General features: G+C 38.9%; 1 protein-coding gene and 1 long non-coding RNA gene across 5 annotated transcripts in view; one reads left to right on the forward strand and one right to left on the reverse strand.

The window, feature by feature from the left end:
- The window catches only part of CPB2 (carboxypeptidase B2), a 53,801-nt gene that overhangs the window by 13,679 nt on the left and 14,849 nt on the right, over window positions 1–25,273 (forward strand). For both annotated transcript variants that reach the window (XM_063595952.1, XM_055096731.2), the window contains exons 2-6: window positions 5,355–5,430; window positions 8,825–8,949; window positions 10,626–10,734; window positions 14,270–14,371; window positions 19,183–19,287. In XM_063595952.1, coding sequence (XP_063452022.1) covers window positions 5,355–5,430; window positions 8,825–8,949; window positions 10,626–10,734; window positions 14,270–14,371; window positions 19,183–19,287 — 517 coding nt within the window. The remainder of the gene's footprint in view (window positions 1–5,354; window positions 5,431–8,824; window positions 8,950–10,625; window positions 10,735–14,269; window positions 14,372–19,182; window positions 19,288–25,273) is intronic.
- The window catches only part of LOC129393618 (uncharacterized), a 48,704-nt gene that overhangs the window by 8,432 nt on the left and 14,999 nt on the right, over window positions 1–25,273 (reverse strand). The gene's annotated exons all lie outside the window — the stretch shown is intronic.

Here is a 25,273-nt window from a genome sequence, read left to right on the forward strand (position 1 = left end):
GAGGCTGAGGCCGGTGGATTGTCTGAGGTCAGGAGTTCAAGACCAGCCTGACCAACATGGTGAAACCCCATCTCTACTAAAAATACAAAAATTAGCCGGGCATGGTGGTGCACGCCTGTAATCCCAGCTACTCAGGAGGCTAAGGCAGGAGAATCGCTTGAACCCAGAAGGTGGAGGTTGCAGTGAGCCAAGATCATGCCATTGCACTCCAGCCTGGGTGACAGAGCGAGACTCCATCTCAAAAACAAACAAACAAACAAAAACAAACAAAGGAAAACAAATAAAATTATCCCTATAAGTCACAGCTCAAATGTTACCTTTCTAACTTCTAATTGCCTATAAGATAAAGTCCAAATTTCTCAGCATGCATTCAAGACCTTCTCTAGAGGAGGATGAACATAACTTCCCACACTCATTTCTGTTTAGCTCCCATTCTTCTCTTGCTTTAAACACCTGTATCCTATACTTGGCAACAATGAACAAGAGCCATTTTTCCAAAAATGCCCTTTATCTCTTGCTATTGTGCCTTTCTTTACCCACTCTTAGACATTCTTACACACCCAGACATCCCTTCTATGAAGCCTTTGCTAATAATGACAAACAGAAGTTATCATAACCTCTTTTGTGCTTTGAGAGCTCTTGGTACATGGTTTTCTTAAATAAGGTGATTTATTTGGAATATTTTTAGATTTACAGAAAAGTTGCCAATTGTAATACAACTGTATACCCCTCACCCAATATACCCTAATGTTAACATTTTATACTATCATGATGTATTAGTAAAAACTGAGAAATCAACATTGTTATATTACTATTAACTAAACTCCAGACTTTTTTGGATTTCACCAGTTTTCCCACTAAAGCTCTTTTTCTGTTCCGAGATCTAATCCAGAACACCATGTTGCATTTAGTCATAATGTTGCTGTTGTCTAATGTCTTGAGTGCTGTTGTTGCATACATTTTGTCCAGGTTTTTAGTTATTTCATAAAGGAGGGTATAACTGGAAGCAAAGTCTAAGATTAGTTTTAAATAAAGCAAGAGGAAGCATTTTTTCTAATTTAAAATATATCTATCGTCATATTTCAAGGGCAATATTTGTTTGAAAATAAAAGAAAAATCTCGTTCAGTTAAAAAAAAGGGGGGGCTCCGAGCTGGCAAATGCCACCAACATGCTTAATTTTAATTTAAATAAAATAGTTCTTGTGAGGTTACTCAGTGGTATACTGGAAACCTGAGAATGCCATTGCCGTTAACAGAGTCCACAATCCCTCACCTCACTGCTTCCTTTCTCTCCTTATCACTTACCTATAAAACTGGATGGAGAGCTGCAGAAATGAGGACATTTGCTAAGAAATTCTTTCTTTTCTAAGCGGTATGTGAAAATAAAGTAAATTCATGTTGAGTCACATTAATCTATTGCCTTGGCTGTGTAAGAATCACCAAGAATTCTCACAACCTTAGCAACAGTTGCAAAATAGAAATACAACAAAGCAAAGGTGAGAAAACCAAGTGTCTGCTTTTTAAACAATCTATTGATATAATTCACCACATTAAGATATTAAGCCAGAAAACCCATATGCTCATCTTATAGAAAGCATTTAAAATCCACACTTATTCATCATAAAAACTCTTAACAAAGAGCAAGGAGTTTTTTAAAACTGATAAAAGACATCTACCAAAAATCTACAACAAGCATTCTAATGGTAAAATATTTTAAGGTTTTTCTTAAAAATTAGGAATCATGCATTTTATCTCCACTTCTATTCAATGTTGTACTGAAGTCCCAGGCAACACAGCAAGACAAAAAGGAAGGGGAAAAGGGGCTCTATAAGCATTGAAATTAAAGAAGCAGAACGTATTAAAAGTACATTAAGTACATTAAAAGTAACGGCAAAAACCGCAATTACTTTTGCACCAAACTAATAGTGTGTGCAGATGTAATGATTACTTGCAAACAGAAATATCCCCCCAAATATCTATACCAAAATTATCAAAACTACCAAGAGAGCTGAATAGAAAATCAACACCAAAAATCATTTTTATTTCTATATCTTAGCAAAAAAGAGCTTAGAGGTGGCATGTTAAAAGTTATCATTTACTAACGAAAAGGCAAATTTGTTAGAAGAAAACATAATTTAAAAATGTGCAGCCGGGCACGGTGGCTCACGCCCGTAATCCCAGCACTTTGGGAGGCTGAGGCAGGCGGATCACGAGGTCAGGAGTTCGAGACCAGCCTGACCAACATGGTGAAACCCCGTCTCTACTAAAAATACAAAAAATTAGCCAGGTGTGTTGGTGTGCACCTGTAATCCCAGCTACTCAGGAGGCTTGAGGCAGGAAAATCGCTTGAACCAGGGACGTGGAGGTTGCAGTGAGCCGAGATGGCGCCACTGCAGTCCAGTCTGGGCAAAAGAGCGAGACTCCGTCTCAAAAAAAAAAAAAAAAAAAAAAGAAAGTGCAACATCTTTATGGATAAAATTGTAAAACTTTTGGAAAGGCATTAAAGAATAGATAAATGGGCTGTGTGCAGTGGCTCACACCTGTAATCCCAGCACTTTGGGAGGCTGAGGCGGGTGGATCACGGGGTCAGGAGTTCGAGACCAGCCTGACTAACATGGTGAAACCACGTCTCTACTAAAAAATACAAAAATTAGCCAGCCATGGTGGTGTGCACCTGTAATCCCAGCTACTCAGGAGGCCGAGTCAGGAGAATTGCTTGAACCTGGGAGGCGGAGGTTGCACTGAGCCAAGATTGCTCCATTGCACTCCTGCCTGGGTGACAGAGTGAGACTCCGTCTCCAAAAAAAAAAAAAAAAAATAGACAAATAGACAAATTCACTGTATTTACTAATAATGACACTCAGAATCATGAGTATATCTGTTCTTTCCAAATTATTAATCTATTGATCCAATATAATTCTAATGAAAATTTCATTTTTTTCATGAAACATAACAAGGTGATTTTTAAAAATTATGTGAAAAAGCAAAGGATCAAGACAAGAGGCTTGTAAAAAAAAAGAATTGGGCAGGGCAGAGGGGAAGCAAGAGTTTGTTCTCTAAGATATTAGGATGTAATATGAAGCTACCATCACTAAGATGAGTAGTATTGGCTCAAGGGTAGACAAATATATCAATAGAACATAATAGAGAACTAAGAAATAGAGCACATTATATTAGCAAGGGTAATCCTTGATTATGCTACAATCACTAATAAAACCTGAAACAGCTTTACTTAATACAGTATAGGGTTAATTCTGTCTTAGTACGTTTGGGCAGTTATAACAAAAAATACCTTAAGTGGTGTAGCTTATAAACAACAGAAATTTATTGCTCACGGTTCTGGAGGCTGGGAAGTTCATGACAAAGCACCAGCTAATTCTTGTGTTTGGGGAGGGACTGTCTTCCGCATAGACAGCACCTTCCCGCTATATATTCACATGGTGGAAGGGGGAGGGGATCTCTTTTTTAAGGTCACTAATCCCATTCATGAAGCCTCTCCCCTTATGACCTAATCACCTCCCAAAACCCTCACCTCCTAATACCTTGGAGGTTAGGATTTCAACATAGGAATTTTGGGGGGACACAAACATTCAGATCAGAGCAATTTCTCACTCATAATACTAATTGATGAAGGTCATAGAACTCTCCCTGGTGCTCTCCTCCAACTTGGAGATCTTGGCTGCTTCCATTATGCAACTCCACATTTGAGGCTCTTTGCTTCTGGCCGCAGGATGAGAGGGGGCACGTGCACATGAAGACACACCTACTCTTAGGCACCTATAACACTCCTACGCATTCCCATTGGCAAAGCTCAGGTACTGGGTCTCAACACAACCACACGGAAGGCTGGGTAATGAAGTTTTTCTGTCTATGCAGGAAGAGGCAGTGGTGTTGATGAACCAACATTTTCTCTGCCAAACAGTATGGAAACTTGATATATGACAAAATTGACATAGTGGATCCCTGGGAAAAATATCGATGATGTAAAAAATCATAATAATAAACGATGCTAAGAAGAAAAAAAAAGAAGTCTATTTCTTCTTTACACTGCACCCAACCAAATAATTTTCAATTGAATTTAAAATTTAAATAAGAAGGACAGAAGAAGTATATGAGAATATCTTTATATCCCAGATATCTAGAAAGACATCTTAAACCACACAAACCTGGAAGGAAATGATTAAAAAAAAAAAGCACATCATCAAGAAAGAGAAAAGACAAATTACAAACTGCTAGAAGATATTCGCAATACATATAACTGACAAGAAATTAGTATTTAGAATATATAAAGAAATTATACAAATTAACTACTACAAAAATACAAGTAAATTAGAAAAAAATGGGCAGGTGATCTGAATAAACATAACATATAAGCAAAAATATGAATGGCCAATAATCAAATATAAACAACTGTACTTCATTAATAAGTCAGAAAGTGAAAATCAAAATCACGAGAAAATTTCATTTCATAAAAATTTGATTGCAAAAGTTGAAAAGTCAGAGAGCATCAGGTATTGGCAAGGAGGAAGAACAACAGGAAATCTTTTCCACTGCTACTGACAATATAAATTGATACAAAAAACTTGAGGACTGATATGACACTATCCTATGAAATTAAAACTGTGCATATCCCATGAAATGGCAATTCCACTTGTAAGAAAATGCTTTCACGTGTGAACTATGGCTAGCTACTTCAACACAGATGATAATCTTGAGAATACAATACTGAACAAAAGAAAAACAAGATTCAGAAGAATACATATAGTATACCATTTTTATAAAGTTGAATCAGGCAAATCTAAGGGTATTGTTTCAGAATTCACACATACATGTGTTTAAAAATCCATGCTATAAAGAAAAACAAGGGAATGAGCAAAAGTCAAAATTTAAGGTAGAGGATACCTCTGGTGATGTGGCAAGGGGGTAGGACAGAGAGGAGCACACAAGGATCTTCAGGATGTCAAGGAAGCTGGACTTTTTAAGTGGGGTGATGGGTTCACAGGCATTCATTTTATTGTATAATTAACTAGGATCAGCATAAATATTCCCTTATGCATCAAATATTTAATTTTTAAAATTAAAACACACATGCACGCACAAGAAAAAGGAAAGAAGTAAATACTCTGTAAACTGACCCCCAGTCAAGAGAGCTGTTGATTTTGCAATTGCTAGGAGCATAAAGACTGAGAGTATATGTTCTCTTATTACACTGAGTCTGTAGTGAGATCCTCTGTCCTAATAACATTTTAAATTTTGTTTCCCTTTTGCAATTACCTAAAAGCTCCTCACAGTATAATATATTCCATCTTTACTCTTTATTTAATATCAAAATCCTCTTTTATTTTTTTCCCCAGTGGCCAAGTTCTAGCTGCTCTTCCTAGAACCTCTAGGCAAGTTCAAGTTCTACAGAATCTTACTACAACATATGAGGTAATTTCTCCCTAATTTATGTTTATATTGGTTTCACTTTGTATAAGCACTGGGTGTTGAGTTCCCTCCTGTATGTTGTCTGGCTTACATGTATCTGGTATGAACTCTTCTTCTCATAGTCTTCTCTCCCTTCTCATAATCACATGATTTTGTTGGTTCCCCAAATCAACACTTCTTCACTTGTGCTATTGGCTTTCCAGCCAATTTCATAATAGTACCTTGGGATATAAAGTGTGCACTTACAAAGAGGCTACAGTAACAGAAATTAAAATATTTATAAATAAAACCTTACTCATGAAACAATGGTTCTTAACCAAGGATGCACCAAAAAAGACAGAGTACATTTATTAAAATTCTCACCCAGGCACCCATCTCGACATAATGTCTAAGATGTAGAAAACTGACAAGAATTACTGAATATTAATGGCAGTGGCGGCCCATCTAGAGCGGCTGCTGCCATGCGGGAGGCACGGCTGGGGCTGTGTGCTCCACGGAGCCAGCAGAAGCCAGGAAGAGGTAAAAGTCCTGCCCCCTTCTGTGATGGCAGGGCGGCAGCCTCATGCTCCCCAGGCGCAGCTGCAGCTGCCCGCTGCAGCTACAGACCTGGACATCCCTGTGCTCTTGGGGGCCAGGAGCAGGCAGGAGCCCTGCCCTCCTGGGCGCAGCTGCAGCTGCCCAGCTGGGGTTGCAGACCCAGGCATTTCTGCACTCTCAGTGTTCTGAGAAGGCCCCCCATTCCCCTACAGGATCAGAAGTGCCTGCTCCCACTGTCTGGTCTCTCCGAGTTCCTGGTGCTCACTCCAATCTTGGAGCAAAATTGAGGCTGAGCCTAGGTGCTGTCACAACCTGGCTGGCTGTGTGCATGATCAGAGCAGTACTGACATGCTAGCACCCTGCTGCCTCAGCCCCCTCTGGACTTTGGGTACTGACGAGCACAGGAGGGAAGCCAAGGAGGTGGCTGAGGGCATCTCAGCACTGGCCTGCAGGCCCCCTCAGCTGGAAAAGCCTGGGTGCCATAAATAGCCGTAGGAGGCAGACAGGATCCTAGGCAGGAAAGGGCGGGTCCCTGGTGAAGCCCCACCTTCAAGCCCAGGAAGGCTGCCAGTCCCGTGGACCGCAGTGGGAACTGACGGTGATTTTTCCGCACCCGCCCATGGCCACCCATGAACCAATCAGCACTCACTTCCTCCCATCTGAAGCCCATAGAAACCCCCGGATTCAGCCAGACTCTTCTGGAGAGACATGGGGAGGACCAGCTGTAGAGAGGAGCCACCCACTCCAGGGTCTCCTCTCTGCTGAGAACTAACACTCATCAGGACACCCTGGCTGCAGAGAGGAGCTACCCACCGCGAGTCTCCTCTGAGGTGTTCTATTACTCAGTAAAGCTCCTCTTCACCTTGCTCACCCTCCGCTTGTCCACGTACCTCATTGTTCCTGGGCGCTGAACCTGCCAAATGGTGGAGCTGAAAGAGCTCTAACACAAACAGGGCTGAAACACGCCCCTTGCTTGCCACGTTGTGGGTGACAAGAAGGAGAGAAGAGCTGCAGCCTTTTGGGGAGCTCAGACCTAAGAGCTCCCCGAGGCAGGACTATGACACCCTCTTTAGGGCTCTGTGGTTCCTGACGTCTCCAAACTTCTGGGTGCCACCACCTTCCCCGGTGCCAGCCATGGAAGCTGCTTGAGGGACACCTGGTCCAGCCACAGCCTTGCAGGGAGCCGAAAGATGCCCACCCTGCCGCAGCCAGCATGCCTCGCTGTGTGTAGTAGCTGGACCCCACACCTGCTCACTCACACACCCCTCACCGCTCAGCTCGCCCTTGGCACAAATGAGACCCAAGCTAGTAGCACGAGATGAGTGCAGCCTGCCAGGCCGAGTGGGCTCAGCGGGCCTGAGCAAAACTTAGGCAAACGCGCCACTGACCACAGAGGTTTCTGCTGGTGAAGCGACCCCAGGGATCCCGTAACAATATCATGGTACAAAATTGATGGCTCCTTGTTTGTTAGTGTTTTCCAAGAAGCAGAGGTCAAGACTAGACTGGAGGAGCAAGCGATGAGGGGAATGCTGTTGGAGGATAGAGGCGGGAGCTGGAGAAGGCAGGGAGCATCATCAGACCATGTCATAGCTCTGACACCTCTGCAGAAAGGGGAATTTTGTTTGGAGAATCTCAGACTATAGGGCAGGTCCAAAGAAGGCTGGGCTAGGTCAGTCTCAGTCTGGCAAGAATGGGCCTGCATTAACACTTCCACAGGGCTCAGTTACTGGCTGGCTGCAACCCTGAGACCACATGGCCTCAGCTTCTAGTGGGTCACCAGGGCAGCCACTGAAAACACCAGCCAACTGTATTTCTCTCAACCGAAGAGCTAAATGGTGCATATTCACGACCACCACATCATGGTAAAGAGGAAATACTACAAGAGGAAGCATCTGAGATTTAGAATTCTAGTTCTTGTTCTGTCACTTATAGGTGTATGATTTTAGATGTCAGGTATGAACCTTAATTTCTTCACCTGAACAATGCAAATAATAACACCTGCCTAGTCTATATCAGAACGTTATAATTATCAAAGGAAATGAGTGTGAAAGTGCTTTGAAAAAGTAGGTGCGGTGGCTCATGCCTGTAATCCCAGCACTTTGGAGGGCCGAGGTGGGCGGATCACGAGGTCAGGAGATCGAGACCATCCTGGCTAACACGGTGAAACCCCGTTTCTACTAAAAATACAAAAAATTAGCCAGGCGTGGTGGCGGGCGCCTGTAGTCCCAGCTACCCAGGAGGCTGAGGCAGGAGAATGGCGAGAACTCGGGAGGCAGAGCTTGCAGTGAGCCAAGATCACGCCACTGCACTCCAGCCTGGGAGACAGCCAGACTCCGTCTCAAAAAAAAAAAAAATAAATAAAAAATAAAAAAATAAATAAAAAGCACATTAAGAGAGAAAAATGTAAATCTTATTGGAAGCCTTTTTAAAAAAAGGAACAATGACATGATGATAATTACAAGAACATGAAATTTTTATTAAATAAAATCAATGTTTAATCAACTTTCTTTCTAGAAAAAATTTTGTTTCCTTTCAAATATCTGATGTACACATGCAATTTTACAGTTAAGCCATGAATATAGTCATTCATTCATCATTGTCTCATCAAATATTTATGGATTATCTTGTATATTCCAGGCCCTTTTATTTTTTTTTTTAGCAACTAGAGTTATAGAAAGGAATTTTTAAAAACTCACTGCAAAATAAATGTTTATATTACCATGTGTGTGGATGGGGACCAGCGCCAGGGAGTGTCCTTTTCATACTCCTTATAGATAAAACTGTCATGGCTCTAGCTACAGATGAGAATGATGTGAACAACTCTTTTTTAATTTTATCAATTTTGCCCCTTCAACTGTAGATTGTTCTCTGGCAGCCGGTAACAGCTGACCTTATTGTGAAGAAAAAACAAGTCCATTTTTTTGTAAATGCATCTGATGTCGACAATGTGAAAGCCCATTTAAATGTGAGCGGAATTCCATGCAGGTAGGCACCGTTCAATACATATTGAGTAGTTATTATAAACACCTACTATGCACTTGACTAGGGTATGGTAAAATTGCTTCCTGGAAAAATAAAATGTATTAACCATGGCAACATAGAAGTCTCTGACTGGACCAAATGGACTGGTGATAAAGCCTAAGGTCCAGCTCTGTGATCTTGGATAAATGGTTCAACCCCTCATGACCTCCGTCCCTTATCTAAAATGCAGGTTAGACTCAGTGATTGGTAAAGCCTCTCATAGTTCCTTTTTCTCTGACTCTGTACCCAGACTCAGGGAGCAAAACTGTCATTTGCCTTGGTAGGCTTTTTGATATCTCCTGAAAAAGCAGCTGCGGGAGGGGATTTAGCTTCTGCTAATTCGTCTTCACAAAGACAGTGACCATTTCTGAATGTCTGGCTTTAAAAAGTGTAACAGGTAAAACCGAGAAAGACTCTGCAGAGATCTCGGGTTAGTCTGGCACTGCCCCTTACCACCTATATGACCCTGGGGGAATTATTCACCTCTCTGCTCCCAAGTTTTGTATATTAAGGGTAAAAACAGCACCTACCATGTGGATTAGAAATGATTTCCTTTTCTTAAAAAGTGTATCAGGTACAATTTCTGCTCACAGTCTAGCCTTCTTCTTATGGAGTCTCCTGTCTAATATCTCCCCTCCATATCCACTGCCCAACTGCCAGTACCTTCCTGGTGGCCTGGCCCCTTGAGACCATGCTCTCTTCTGTGTATCAATGGGTGCCCCCTGGATAATATGCTATGTTAATTATTAGTAATATATTATAGAGTATATTATAGGTGTGTACTGTTTTCCAGGAACTGTGCTGAACCTTTCTATTAATTGACATTATGTCTATTAATCTTTATTTAACCCCGTGAAGTAGATGCAAGCAACCCCATTATATAGATGAAAAAATATCCTTACTTATAAAGGAATTTTTCAGGGTAAATCAGAAAGAACATGGCAGAGTTAGGAGTCGAACTTAGACCTTTCTGTTGTCAACACTGCGGCTTTTATTTATTGGCCTAAATAAAAGTAAAGAACCCTTTATTAGTATGATAGCTAACTTTCAACTTGTCCATCTCAGGCGATAGAATGCCTGAATTCAGTTAAAATATTTGCCTGGTTAACAAATGTGGTGCTCTGAAGAGAAATGAGATGCCTTTACTGTACTTCCCTTTTCCTGTTCTATTTCTTTGGCTCTGCAGAACATCTGATGCAGGTCAAAGGGGGGAAAAATAAGAAAAAAAAAAGAAAGAAAAGGCTTTTCTCCTTCTTCTTCCTCTTTAACTGAAAACAGCATAATACAGTGTTAGTCTGGATTGAACAAAGGTACATTAATCCATATATTCATATAAAAGACACTGAAGAATCACCATTGAGTAATGTTGGTAATGGTGGGAAAGGGTGGTTTTTATGGAGGTCCTGAAAATATACGTAATAGGAGCTACTTTTTCTCTAGTGCCCATGTAGGCTCTACTGAAAGGGCTTGTCAATCAGTTTATCACAATGCGAGATGTCTTACTTTTACCTTGATGAAATGCTTATGAAGTTTCTTAGTGATTTTTTTTCTTCATGCTCACCTGCTGTGCCTGCAATGGGCCATGTGGGAAGATCTACCCTCTGCTTGGAAACTAGCTCACTCTCTGTTTCATCACCTAGTGTCTTGCTGGCAGATGTGGAAGATCTTATTCAACAGCAGATTTCCAACGACACAGTCAGCCCCCGAGCCTCCGCATCGTACTATGAACAGTATCACTCACTAAATGAAGTAAGCCATCACACAGCTCTTCAAAGCTACTATTTTCATTTAACCAGCATTGCCATTTCAACCAGGGGAATATTCAAGAATCATAATTGGTGGAAGATGGTAAAAAATAAAACACATACACACTTAGGTTAATTAAATGGTGGTCATTCATTTTTTGGTAGATATCTTCCCTGAGAAGACTGCATCATATTTGGTAAACTGCAGGATGTTTGTGTACAGCTAAGAATATCTCTAACTGCTGGGAGTAACACTTTATGCTATGGAACAACAAAAATTAAAGAATAGGGGCTTTTAATTAAAACTGCCACCAAAAAATTACCAGTCCAATTAATCATGTCTCTTTGGACCATTACCCTAATTTTACTATTACTAATTACCAGATTAGCTCACTGAATTAAAGGAATATATTCACTTATATTTAATACACTATAACTAATTGCATTTTATTCCTTAGAAGGAAGCTATTTAAACTAATAATAATAATAATGCCTTTGTTTTAATCTTTAAGAAATTGGATTTTTTTTTCTATCAGTACTTACAGGTTCCACTCCTTCTAGAGAGAACTTGAGTAAGATGTTGATGTGCAGGTGAGACCTCAGCAAGCTTTCACATAATCCACTAAAAGCCATTCCCTGTATTTGTTAGTTGAAAGAATAAATTTGCAGGAGGACTTTCTTTTTTATATGATATTCTCCAAGTAGTAAAAATACCTTGATGCCTTTTTATGAGTATGCAGCTATATTGCCTAATATAACTATTTTTGTCATCTTTGACTAAGTGCCCAGAAACTATTAGGGACCATATCCATATTTTTAAGACATCTAAGACTTAGGTAATGAGAATCAGTTTTATGTATATAATCTTTAAAAGCATCTGTTCCTTCCCAGTTAATTAAGCCAGAGTCAGTATGCTTCTAGAATGTGTGCCTGGTTGATTGAGGGGGCCTTACAATTGCACCCCCCCTTTTTTAATCTCTCCTACATCTATCCAACTTAGACCACCACTCTCCAGCATCCATCAGCACGACTGCATGAGCAAACTTGATGCAGAGAGGCTTCATAGGTGGGATTTGCAAAATACAGAAGGTGAAACTGTCACTGCTGTGATAAGTTTGGTGGGGAGAGGGGAATGCCATAAACAGAAGTATTTTTAAATATTTGTTAAAAGATATTTTAATTATTTTGTTCAAAAAAGTTATGTTTTCTTACCATATCTTCAGGAAAGAGTTGGAATGACACAGGAGGAAAAAATAAGCACATGGCTCTATTAGTTTTCTAGGGCTGCGGTAATAAAATACCACAGACTGTGTAGCTGAAATCACAGAAATTTGTTTTCTCATGATTCTAGAGGCTAGAAGATCAAGGTGTCAGTAGGTTTGGTTTCTACTGAGGCGTCTTTCCTCAGCTTGTAGGTAGTTGCCATCTCACAGTGTTCTTCCTCATATGCCTTTTCTTTCCTTTTTTTTTTTTTTTTTTTGAGACAGAGTTTCTCTCTGTCACCCAGGCTGGAGTGCGATAGCATGATTTTGGCTCACTGCAACCTGCGCCTCTTGGGTTCAAGCAATTCTCCTGCCCCAGCCTCCAGAGTAGCTGGGACTAGAGGTGCATACCACCACGCCCAGCTAATTTTTTGTATTTTTAGTAGAGATGGGATTTCACCATGTTGGACAGGCTGGTCTTGAATTCCTGAGCTCAAGTGATCTGCTCGCCTTGGCCTCCCAAAGTTCTAGGATTACAGGCGTGAGCCACCACGCCCAGCCTCATATGACCTTTTGTTTGTGCACATGCATCCCTGGTCTCTCTCTGTATATCTTAATCTCCTCTTCATATAAGGACACCAGTCAGATTGGATTCGTGCCCACTCTAAGGGCCTCATGTTGACTTGATCATCTCTTTAAAGGCCCTATCTCCAAATACAGTCACTTTCTAACCTACTGGGAGTTAGGGATTCAACATATGAATTGGAGAAAGGGGTACAACATCTACTCCTTAACTATGACATTCTAGAAAATGTCTTGTGCTTCTCTCTGCACCCCCGCCCCTATTATTTTCTAAGAGGTTCATAGGAACCATAACCATTTTGCTCTCAGAATATTCCTCTAAGTGCTCCTTTCCCTTTGATCAGTGGTCTCTTGATCAGCCCTCCCTACAAGATGGCCTGGTGGGCAGCAGAGGTTATTTTGTCATTGACTCACACCAGGAGATCTTAAATGATCCAGTGTAGGGAGAAAGAAACAAATGGCCAAAAATTACTTCTTAGAAGAAATGGTGAGAGAAAAGAGTTCTTCAAAGGATGTTACATTATTACCCCAGCTTAGTTTGAGAAATGAATAAAGTCTGTCAGTTAAACTGCCTTCATATTATACAGCCTCTCCTGTTAGAGGAAATCTACTGAAGTATCAATGCATAAATTATTTTTTTGTGGTAGCTTTCTCAGATGTATTTATGCCTAGAAGAGTAACACAGGAAATGGAGATTCAATTAGGAAATTGCTGACGGTTACATTTCTGACACCCCAGACACTGACAGGGTCAGTACTTGGTGGCAGGTGGGCAGGAACCCTTAATTCTCAGCATGGGGACAACCACTCACACCTACCACTCATGCTGGTTATGTGATCTCAGAGAACCCAAGGATAAATGGTGCTCCAGTTTTTACCAGCTAGGATTGCTATTTGAAATCACTCTAGAAAAGTTCCCAGAGATAAAGCCAGGGTTTGATTGCTTCTGTTTCAGAAGGCATCAGAGTTTAAGAATGGACCCTGGAAAGTTGGTCCAAATTAAAACATAACCCAGTTCAATCCCAGCAATCCCAAACCAGACAATAATTCAATGCTTGCTTTGAAGTGGGTGCTAGCCTAAAGTCAGAATTTTTTTTTCTTTTCTTTTCTTTTTTTTTTTTTGCTTTTTCCTTCCCCTATTATCTTGACAGAACGTCAAATACAACTGGACTTCCACCCAAGAGAGAGGTCCAGAATCAAACTAGTTCTTGGGGGGATAATTGAGTTTGTTTGTTTTTCCTCCAGATTGTCCCCACCTTTGCCTCTCATCATTGTGCCAATCTCACTGTGCTTGCACAGGTCTTTAGTGGGAAACAATGATGCTTCCATTTATCCTGCATGAAGACAGTGCTCAGGGCTCCCTTCATCTTGAAAAGTGCATTTTTTAAAAAGTCTCATATAAAAGTGAACTTTTGAATGAATGAGAACAAGAATTTCATACACAGGGGCAGTGACTCAATGTGATGACTTTAAAAATAACTTTCAGGGGCCATAGTTTATAGATTAACTTTTCCTACCTCATTATAAGTATCTTAGCACTTTTTCACTCTTTCTCAAAACCTTGACACTTATCAAAACTTTAATTTTATTAATTTCCCTAAACAGCAGAAGAAACACCCTGCCCTAAGTGCTTTAGGTCCTCGTGCATTCCACATACAGAGGTTTTCCTTTCTCTGAAGAAGTTGTCTGCTTCCTTTGGTCAGGGAAATGCTTTGAACTTGGCTTCGTGACTAACCTCTGGTTTCCATTTTGCTAGATCTATTCTTGGATAGAATTTATAACTGAGAGGCATCCTGATATGCTTACAAAAATCCACATTGGATCCTCATTTGAGAAGAACCCACTCTATGTTTTAAAGGTATGTTGTGGGGAAAGTTGTTGATCTTTCAGTGTGAGGGGAGGGATTAATTCTCCAGTCGTGTTTGTTAAAACTTGAGTTTGTTTCCTTTGAGATCTGAAAATATTTGCATTACAAGTGTTCAACTTTAATACCTGGCTGTTTAGGGGTTGGTTATTTTTCCCATTAATAATACAGTCTTGTCCTGGTCTGTATGTCCTAATCTCCTCCCACAAGGACACCAGTCAGTCTGGATTAGTACCCACCCTAAGGGCCTCATGTTAACTTAATCACCTCTTTAAAGGCCCTATCTCCAAATACAATCTCTAGGGGGTTAAGGCTTCAGTTCTAGATGAATCCTAGTTCTAGAATTAACTCTGTTTCTGTTTATGTGACATTAGATAAGCCATTTAACATTTCCATAAAATGAAGGAAGTGGTGTTTATTTTTTTCAAGTCTTTGTTTTATTTTCGTTAGTGGACAAACACTATTTCTGTTAGTGGACAAACACTAACAGAAAATAAAACAGGGACTTGAAAAAATAAAATTAAAAATTAAAAAAAGTGGTGCAGCTTTTTGATGTTAATTTTTAAAAATTGATACATAATAATTGTACATGTTTCTGGGGTACATGTGATTTTTTTTCTCCCTCCCTCCTCACATGTGATGTTTTGATACATGCATACAATGTGTAAATCAGGGTATTTGGGATATCCATCACTTCAAACATTTATCATTTCTTTGTGTTGGGAACATTTTAAGTTCATCTTCTAGCTATTTTGAAATATTGTTGATTCTCGTCACCCTACTGCGCTACTACACACTAGAACTTATTCCTTCTATCTATTTTGTACCCACTAATTAATCTGTCTTTATCCTCCTTTCCCAGCCTCTGGTAATCACCATTCTACTCTCTACCTCTATGAGATCAACATTTTCCACTCCCCATATCAGTGAGAACATGTAGTATTTGTCTTTCCCTACATAGCTTATTTCAGGGCATGTTGCTGCAAATGATAGGATTTTATTCCTTTTAATGCCTGAGTAATATTCCATTTGTTATCCACATTTTCCACATGGATATCCACATTTTCTTTATCCACATCCACATTTTCTTTATCCATTCATCTGTTGAAGAACACTTAGGTTGATTCTATATCTTGACTATTGTGAATGGTGTTGTAATAAACATGGGAGTGCAGGTATCTTTTTGATATACTGATTTCCTTTCTTTTGGATACATACCCAATAATAGGACTGCTGGCTTATATGGTAGTTCCATTTTTAGTTTTTTGAGGAACCTCCACATTGTTTTTCATAGTGGCTGTACTAATTTACATTCCTACCAACAGTGTACAAGGGTTCCCCTTTCTCCACATCCTCTCTAGCATTCGTAATTGCCTGTCTTTTGGATAAAAGCCATTTTAACTGGGATGAGATGACATTGCATTGTGGTTTTAATTCACATTTCCCTGATGATTAGTGATGTTGAGGATTTTTTCATATACCTGTTGCCCATTTGTGTGTCTTCTTTTGAGAAATGTCTGTTCAGATTCCTTTCTCACTTTTAAAATTGGATTATTTGTTTTTTTCCTTTTGAATTGTTTGTGTTCCTTATATATTCTGGTTATTAAGTCCCTGTTGGATGGATAGCTTGCACATATTTTCTCCCATTTTTTCTTTTCACGCTGTTATTTCCTTTGCTGTGCAGAAGCAAATTTTCAGTTTAATGTAATCCCCTTTATCTATTTTTGCTTCTGTTGACTGTGCTTTTGAGATCTTACCCAAAAAATCTTTGCTGAGACCAAAGTCCTGAATTGTTTTCCCAATGTTTTCTTCTAGTAGTTTTATAGTTTTAGGTCTTACATTTAAGTCTAATCTGTTTTTAGTTGATTTTATATATAAGGTGAGAGATAGGCATTTAGTTTGAATTTTATGAATAAAATTTTTCCCAATACCATTTATTGACAAGACTGTCCTTTTCCCAATGTATGTTCTTGGTGCCTTTGTTGAAAATGAGTTAACTGTAGATCTGTGGATTTATTTCTGGGTTCTCTATTCTAATCCATTGGTCCATGTGTCTGTTTTTATGCCAGTACCATGCTGTTTTAGTACTCCAGCTTTGCTCATTCTGTTCAGCATTGCTTTGGATTTTCAAGATCTCTTATGGCTCCATATGAATTTTAGAATTTTTTTTCTCTTTCTATGAAGAGTATATTGATATTGACAGGGATTGCATTGAATCTGTAGATTCCATTGGGTAGTATGGACATTTTAACAATATTAATTCTTAAGCCCGTGAGCATGAGGTATCTTTTCATTTTTTTGTGTATTCTCTTCAGTTTCTTTCATCAGTGTTCTATGATCTTAATTGTAGGTCTTTCACTTCTTTGGTTAGATTTATTACAGGTTTTTTTTTTGGTCATTGTAAATGGTATTTCTTTCTTGATTTTTCTTTTAGGTTGTCTGCTATTGTTGTATATAAATGCTACTGATTTTGTGTGCTAATTTTATAACCTGCAATTTACTGAATTTATCAGTTCTAACACAGTTTTTTGGTGGAGGCTAGGTTTTTCTAAATATAAGATCGTGTCATCTAAAATCAAGGATAATTTGATTTTTCCCTTCCAATTTAGATGCCTTTTATTTCTTTCTCTTACCTGTTTGCTCTGGTTAGTACTTCCTGGTACAGCTTTTGAAACTAAAGTAAGACCAGGACAACAAATCCCAGCGAGGGACAAACAGCCGGACAAGGCTGAAGTCCTTTGCAGTAGGGTTCTTATGATGGTTTCTACTCCAATTGCCACCCATTTGGTTATTTATTTTCAATTGCAAAATATTATGCAAGAGAAATTGATTAACCTAACTTGGATTGGATGTCTTCTCTCTTGAATAAATTGACCTTAGTAAAGGTCAGTGAAAATAGCCACAGCCAATTGTTTTCAGAACTAGGAAACAACTCTATAGTTCTGTTTTCTACCTCTCTCTCTTAAAAAAATTTTTTTTAAAGCTCTGGAAAATAATGTAGTCACTAAAAATGTACATTTAATTTAGTAACATATAATTTATGCACAGTATCCCAATATTATCTAAATTGTGATAGGTGAGCCTCTTCAGTCATTCAAAGATAAGACTTTGGGTTAGGACTTCTCAATTTTAATCTGTCGTTTACAAGAACTTACAGTGCAGACTCAAGGCAGACATATGAAATGTTGGGTCCCCTTGGTCATTGAGTTGGTCAATCAGATTGGATCCATGTATCATGGCATATCCACCCATGACATTTGCTTTCAGCCATGTTGTGTGTAGTCCTTGGAACATACTTATCTGGAACCTGTACACGTTGAAAAATCATGCATTCTGGATGGTTTGGTCCTACTCTTACTTGATCAAGGATGTGCAGATAATGTGAGTCTCTGGGATTTTGCCAACTTTTCGGTGTCAGAACCAGTGCCAAGAAAATTGGCCCAGGACTTAGAAAGGTCAAGTAAAGTAACTAATCCAGACAACTTAAGATTTTCTTTGCATTGAGTAGATTAAGCTGGGTAGTTCTCTTTGACTATACAATTTGACGATTAGTGGCCAACGCCATTGGGCTTTCTCACTTACTATCCTGTTAAATATTGCTAGCTCCAAGTTAGGAAAAAACCTCCTGGAGTGGTTCAAATGACAGTCTAAATATCTAACTCTTTCTTTTTCTTATTTTGGAATTGCAAGTCTACATATTTGATTTTGCAACAGTCTTCTCCCTTCCCTCTATACCAGTGGTCCTCAACCCCTGGGCTGCAGACAGGTACCAGTACACGGCCTGTTAGGAACGAGGCCACACAACTGGAGATGAATAGCCAGCGAGCAAGCATTACTGCCTGAGCAATGCTTCCTGTCAGATCAGTGGCAGCGTTAGATTCTCATAGGAGCACAAACCCCACTGTGAACCGCGCATGCAAAGGATTTAGGTTGCATGCTCCTTATGAGAATCTAATGCCTGATGATCTGAGGTGGAACAGTTTTATCCCCAAACCATCCCCACCACTGATTCCACCCCACCTCTGCCCCATCCATGGAAAAATTGTCTTCCATGAAACTGGTCCCTGGTGCCAAAAAGGTTGGGGACCACTGCTCTATACCCTAAACTGTGTTGTAGCTGACTTTTAAAGGCAAATACATTATGATTAATTTTGGAGGTGTTCTTGATAATTCTTCTAAAGACATCAAAGGCTATTATTGAGAAAAGGTTGATGATTCTTATTCCAGAGTTAGCAGCTTGTGTTAGCCCACCATACTGGGAAAAAACCTCTCTCCCTGGATTTGCTGGTAAGTTCGTGAGAGGTTAGATGTGTGCTTCTTTTTGTGTGAAATAAAGAAATAATCCACATAAAAAAAATATGCACTCAGGAAAATCTTGAGGGAGTTTCTGCTCCGGGTGTGTCTCCACACCTCCTGGGGAAGATTGCCATCCAACTCACACCCATTTACCTCTAAATGAAGCAGGAAGATACAGCCCAAATCATTAGTTCTCTGGTCTCTTCTTTGAAACTTCCACATGCAGCTCTGACATGACTGCATAATTGTGGGAGGATAAAAACAGTTTTAAATCAAAGAGTCCTGGCTTCAAACTTCAGTTTCAATTCACACCAGCTTTACTACCTTAACTAATGTCACTTAGTATCACCAGTGTTTAAATTTCCCTTGAGAATTTTCAAAGAAATGCAGAACAATGCATATCTCAGAGATTTGCTGAAACTATTAAATATAAGCACTATATAAATGAAAGTTATTATCCTGAAGCTTATTGTTACTGTTTTTGCTACTTTTGGGGTTTCTTTGAGCAGGTTTCTGGAAAAGAACAAACAGCCAAAAATGCCATATGGATTGACTGTGGAATCCATGCCAGAGAATGGATCTCTCCTGCTTTCTGCTTGTGGTTCATAGGCCATGTAAGTATTCACATTCTCTTAACCCTATTTCTCAAAATGGTGCCCAAGATCACCTGTGTCAGACTCAACTGGGCTATTTATTAAAATGCATTTTCCTAGGTCACATCATGAAGCTTGGGAATCTACAATTTTCACAAGCTTCCCAGGTGACTTTTATGCATTAGTAAGTTGAAGAACATGACTTCAAGCATTTAAATCACCCAAAATATTTTTGGTCTTTTCTACATTTCTGCCTGGAGCTAAACAGTGGAAAATGATTAAGAAATAGTACATTGATTATAATATGTTTACTAAGTAGAGGAAAGGACTGAAGGAATTATCTAAGTTGGGGCCCAATTAATTTATTTCTCTTTTGGTTTTAATTATCCAGACATCTTTTGCCACCTTTGCCCTTGGAAATTGAACATAAAGCACAACATTACAGAGGTGAAACAGAATATGTTTTCTCATATGTCATAATAGGGAATTTTGTTCCTGAAGAAGGGTTTTGCATCAAAAAAGCCATATATAAGACAAACTGTATGTTGGAAAAGTAAAAGATATAATGACTATTAACCTCCCTGATGAATGAAAACAGTAAAAATTATGCTTCAAATCCTATAAAATGGGCATATATGTTCTCTACACTGATTTCTACAAAGAATCATAGCCACTGGAAAAATAACTCAAAATATGTGTCTTTCTGATAATGATTTTTGCAGTCTTTGCATTCACAGATACATAGTAACAGAATAAATGAGTTAGGAAATTAAGATATTGGCACTTATTAAGTACATCAAGATAAAACTGTTTCTGTCTTTGCTTGACCTTGACAAATGCAACATCCCTATTTGCCTTCATTCACTGTGAATCTTCTATCCTCCATTCTCCATGGATGGGAGCTGCAACCTCCCTGAGTCTACTGGAAATTCCCAAACACCATTGGTACTACCTTGGCCAAATGAGGATGATTCCAACTGATCAGACCCCTAACATATCCCAGTCACATCATGATCTGGAACCTTCCCCAAGTTGAGTAGTTTGGTTATTTTAGGTAGTGAAGGGAGCAGCAGTTAATAGAGAAAGGTCCAAAGTAGGAGAGTAAGAACATTTATTTTCCATTCTATCACTGAACATGAGAAGGGCCAAGAAGAAACCTCCATTCATATTGACTCTAATTTATATCGGTGAGGTTGTCCCTAATGACTGCCCTTCTCACCCTGACACCTCTGCCCTCCTATTAGACATCCTACCCTCTACCCAAACTGCTTGCTGAATCTTTGTAAGATTAAATTATTTAATCCACAAATATTTATAAATTGCCTATGATGTTTCAGATCCTGGAAATACAAGGATGAACAAAATATAGCCCAAGGATCTTATAGCTGAGTATTTTGCTCCAACAATGTGAACCTGATTTGTGTAGCCCAAAGAAACATAATCAATAAGGTCTTTTTAAATCGACATTTAAACTCCATTCTTGCCTGCCTAAAACTAATTCAGATCATCTGACTCTCTTAGTGCTTCAAAGCACTGGAGGAGGGAAAGTAAAATAAAATATTTACCTTTCAACAATTGTGAAGGTAGGTTTTATATTCAAAAACTAAACCACCCAAAGGCAAATTAAAATCTTAGATTTTAAGTCTCTCACTCTTTTCTACAACTCAGTAAGGATTTCAAAAATCTTATAATCTAGTCTCAGTGGAAATCCACTACACTACACTTTGAGAAGCTTGAAGCCAGTCATTTCTTTCTAAGCTTCTCATTCATGTACTCTCGGGAGGCAAATTTAGATCCTTCTCTTTCTGCAAAGGCAGAGCTGAGACCAATTTGTGCATGACTGCATCACCAAGCCAAAATCCGGCACAGGGCTGGCACATCATAGGACCCAGTGAATATATGTTAACCATCACAACTTGCCAAGTACTTTTTCTGCCAAATAGCTTTTCTCACTGCTAACCTCCTGCCAAACCTCTGCCCTAGAAAACTCTCATCTAATTGCACACAAAGTTAGAGCTCTACAACCTCAGGGCCTTCACAGAATTATCTCTGCCCCTCCTCACCACAGCTGACACATGACCTAAGGACACTGCTCCCTGGTGGCTCCTTCAAGTAGAGGGGCTGCTCCTTCTTTCACATCACCATGTGCTGAGAGGCCTGGTGGAGTGGATCAGCATTCTCTTCTCCTGATACTACCAATGATCCTTCTCTTCTCAGAAACTTACACAAACTGGTTGCACTCTTATTTTATTGCTATCGCGCACTGACCTTCAGATAATTTCCTGGTACCCGGTTCATGATTCTTTATTCCCCTCCAACTCTTGCCATCATTCTGAGTGAATTCAAAGTCCATGTGTGAGAGTCACCTAACAACGTATCTTCACAGTTCCTTGTTCTCTGTTCTACTAAACCTCATCTCAACTCCTCTTTAGCAGATTTCTCCTGTAGCCATCCTCTGGATCTCAGAAGTAATGTTTTGCTGATCCTTAGACCCAGAATGTGGCCATGGACAGCAACAAGGAATGTTAGAAGAAGCCATCTAGCAATGTAACTTCTTAATTTCCTATCTTCTCTCATTTCTCACCCCTACTATGACTGCTTTTTTTTTCAACCTTAGCATATTTCTAGTTCCTACACAGATCTACATCATTTTAATTTATCAGTCCCTTTCCAGGAACACTTTCTTCACTAATTGGTCCCATCACAAATTCATCCGAATCCTCAATTTCTTGCTCCCTTGACCTGCTCTTCTGGAGTTCCAACCCCAAACACTCCACAGAATTAACCATCCTTTTTCTAAGCCACCTTGTACATCTTGCCATTGTTTATTATCATACTTATATTAATAGCATTGAACTGCTGCTTTTCCCTTTCCAACTTATCACTTCCATTAGCTTTCTGAAGGCAGAGACCAGGTCTAAAGTAATTTTTTTGTTCCCCATAACCTGGTATATTGTTTGGTCAACATAATTGGTGCTCAATATCCCCTTGTGGAATTTGAAATTTAAATTAATGTTGCAGGTTTAGGCTGACATACAATTTTGGGTTGCAGAGAGTATCTAAACAGTACCTACTGTTGGGATAAATACTTTATTGTCATTGGCTACAGTTCAAACTATACATACATATATAGAGATTGGAGTAAAAACTGAGACGGATAGCTCTCTGATATATTTGTAATGGTAATGAAAATAACATTTTGTTTTAAAATTTTCCCTTCATGTGTCTTATATTTTTTTTTAGCAACCCCATTAACTGACCTATATGTCGTTATGTACTAATTTATTATCTCTCAAATGGTCATTGGTTAATTCCTAGGCAGGAATTGTTGTTGTTGTTGTTGTTTAGGGCCACATTAAAGGCAAAGCTTGAGTGCACCCCAGGCAAAGTGAGAGGAAGAGCTGAGTAATCATTGACCACAGGCCAGCTGATGGGAATCAATCCCACCCTCTCATCACTCACTCAGTCTTACACTCTTCTCCATTCCCCTCTATTCTCATCTTCTTTTTCTTTTATACAGAGGCTTCTCAATTTATGGTGGGGTTATGTCTCAATATACCCAATAAACAATCACAACTGAAAATATTCTAAGTAAAAAATGCATTTAATATACCTAATCTACCGAATACTGAATATCATAGCCTAAACTTCCTTAAATGTGCTTAGAACACTTACGTTAGCCTACAGTAGGGCAAAATCTTCTAACACAGAGCCTAATTTATAATAAATTGCTGAATATCCATATCACTTATTAAATACTGCACTAAAACTGAAAAATGGAATGGTGGCATGGGTATGGTTTCTACTGAATATGCATTGCTTTTGCGCTATTGTAAAGTCAAAAAATCATAAGTGAAATCATTGTATATTGCAGACCATCTCTAGTAGGACAGGATTTCAATTGTGTTACTTGCCATGTTGGTAAATCATACCTTCAACAAATATTTATTTGTCGTCAGGCAAAATTTCTTCAGCCACTTTGAAAAACAATGTGGAAGTTCCTCAAAAGATTAAGTATAGAGTTACCATATGACCCAGCAGTTCTACTCCTAGGTGTATACCCAAGACAAGTGAACACATATGTTGACAAATGATTATAGCAATATTATTCATAATAGTCAAAAAGTGGAAACAACTCAAATTTCCATCAACTTATGAGCAGAAAAACAAAATGCAGCATATTCATGCAATGAAACATCAATCAGCAATCAAAAGGAATGAAGTACTGATTCATGCTACAACATAGATGAATCTTGAAAATACTATGCTAAGTAAAAGAAACCAGATACAAAATGCCACATATATTATTCCATTTATATGAAATGTCCAGAATGGGCAAATCCACAGAGACAGAAAGTTCATTAGTGATTGTCAGAGGCTTGGGGAAATGGCAGGAGGGAAAGGGGAGTGAGTTATAATGGGCATAGGCATGGGGATTTTTTATGATGAAATGTTCCAAAAATCAGATATTAGTGATGGTTGCAAAACTCTATGAATACACCAAAAACCGCTGAATTTCACACTTTAAAATGGTGAATTTCTGGAATGTAAATTATATCTCAATAAGCTGTTAAAGAAAAAATGGGCACCCCTTCCTTCGGGATTGTAGCTATAGCCACACTTGAAGGTGTGGTTTGGCACACAGCACAGACTGTATCTCAGCCCTCACTCACTCCTTCTGTCTGGAGTCCTACCTATTAGATAAAGAAATAGGTAACATTGTTCTGGGCCTAACATCGGTCATCTCTCAGAGCATAACTTTTTGTAGAAAGATTCCCGTCCAACCAGAGGTAAAGGTAGGAAGGAAATTTAAAAAGTGAAGCAGAAAAAGAAATTCATATGCTGCATCTATTAAAAGTTTGGCCCATGTTGTAGAAATGAAAATGAGAAATGCTTTATTATTTGCTTTATTATTTTAAAAGGAACAGGCTCTCCTAATATTTTTCTAATAATGAAAGCTACATTATTACTGAAAAGTGATGCTAACATAAATTTATAAATTCGTAGCATAAAAATGTATTTAACTGGTTGCTCGACTATTTAAAACATGGCTTCCCTGGAAACCATCATTCCCAGCAAACTAACACAAGAGCAGAAAACCAAACACCACATGTTCTCACTCATAAGTGGGAGCTGAACAATGAGAACACATGGACACAGGGAGGGGAACATCACACACCGGGGCCTGTCGGGGGTGGGGGGCTAGGGGAGGGAGAGCATTAGGAGAAATACCTAATGTAGATGACGGGTTGATGGGTGCAGCAAACCACCATGGCACGTGTATAACTATGTAACAAACCTGCATGTTCTGCACATGTATCCCAGAACTTAAAGTATAATAAAAAACAAACAAACAAAAAAACAAAACATGGCTTCCTTCATTCTACAAATTTTGCTTCCTTTTCATTAACCTTTTATTTCTGACCTACAGTAGATTTTAAAATAACTTTTTTCTTTTCTTTCTCTCCGATTTCATAAGTATTTATTCATGGCAAAGATTTTTAATATGACTCTTGTGATTGTTCTAGGGAAATATGAATATAATATTTTAAACATTTAAAGGGAAAATAGTAAAGTTTATAAAAGGCTTGTTTTTATTTTGTCAATAATGAAAAAGACATTTCTTAACAATGTCATGAGTATACTTTAAGGCAACAAACAATTATAAACTAAATTAAATATTTAATGTAATTAAATGTGAATTAAATTAAAATATAGCAATGTTGCCACAAATTAAGATTTTGAACCAAAAGCTTTGTCCTAGATGAAATGATTTGACCAGCTAAAATTTGTCTTTATAGTTCTCCTGCCTGTACATTTTGTCATTTTGGGGTAAACTTCTCAGTCACCAAATTTGGATGCCATTGGATCACATTGCAGTATGTGCCACTAAGCTGGATGACTCTAAAGTAGAGAGGAACAAGTTTGAGATGATGTCTGTTAGGAATTCATAGCCAGTACCTAGGAAAAGCTACCCTAATTCTACAGCTAGATGATCAAAGCCTTG

This window comes from Pan paniscus, chromosome 14 (assembly GCF_029289425.2).
Source record: "Pan paniscus chromosome 14, NHGRI_mPanPan1-v2.0_pri, whole genome shotgun sequence".
NCBI lineage: Eukaryota > Metazoa > Chordata > Mammalia > Primates > Hominidae > Pan > Pan paniscus.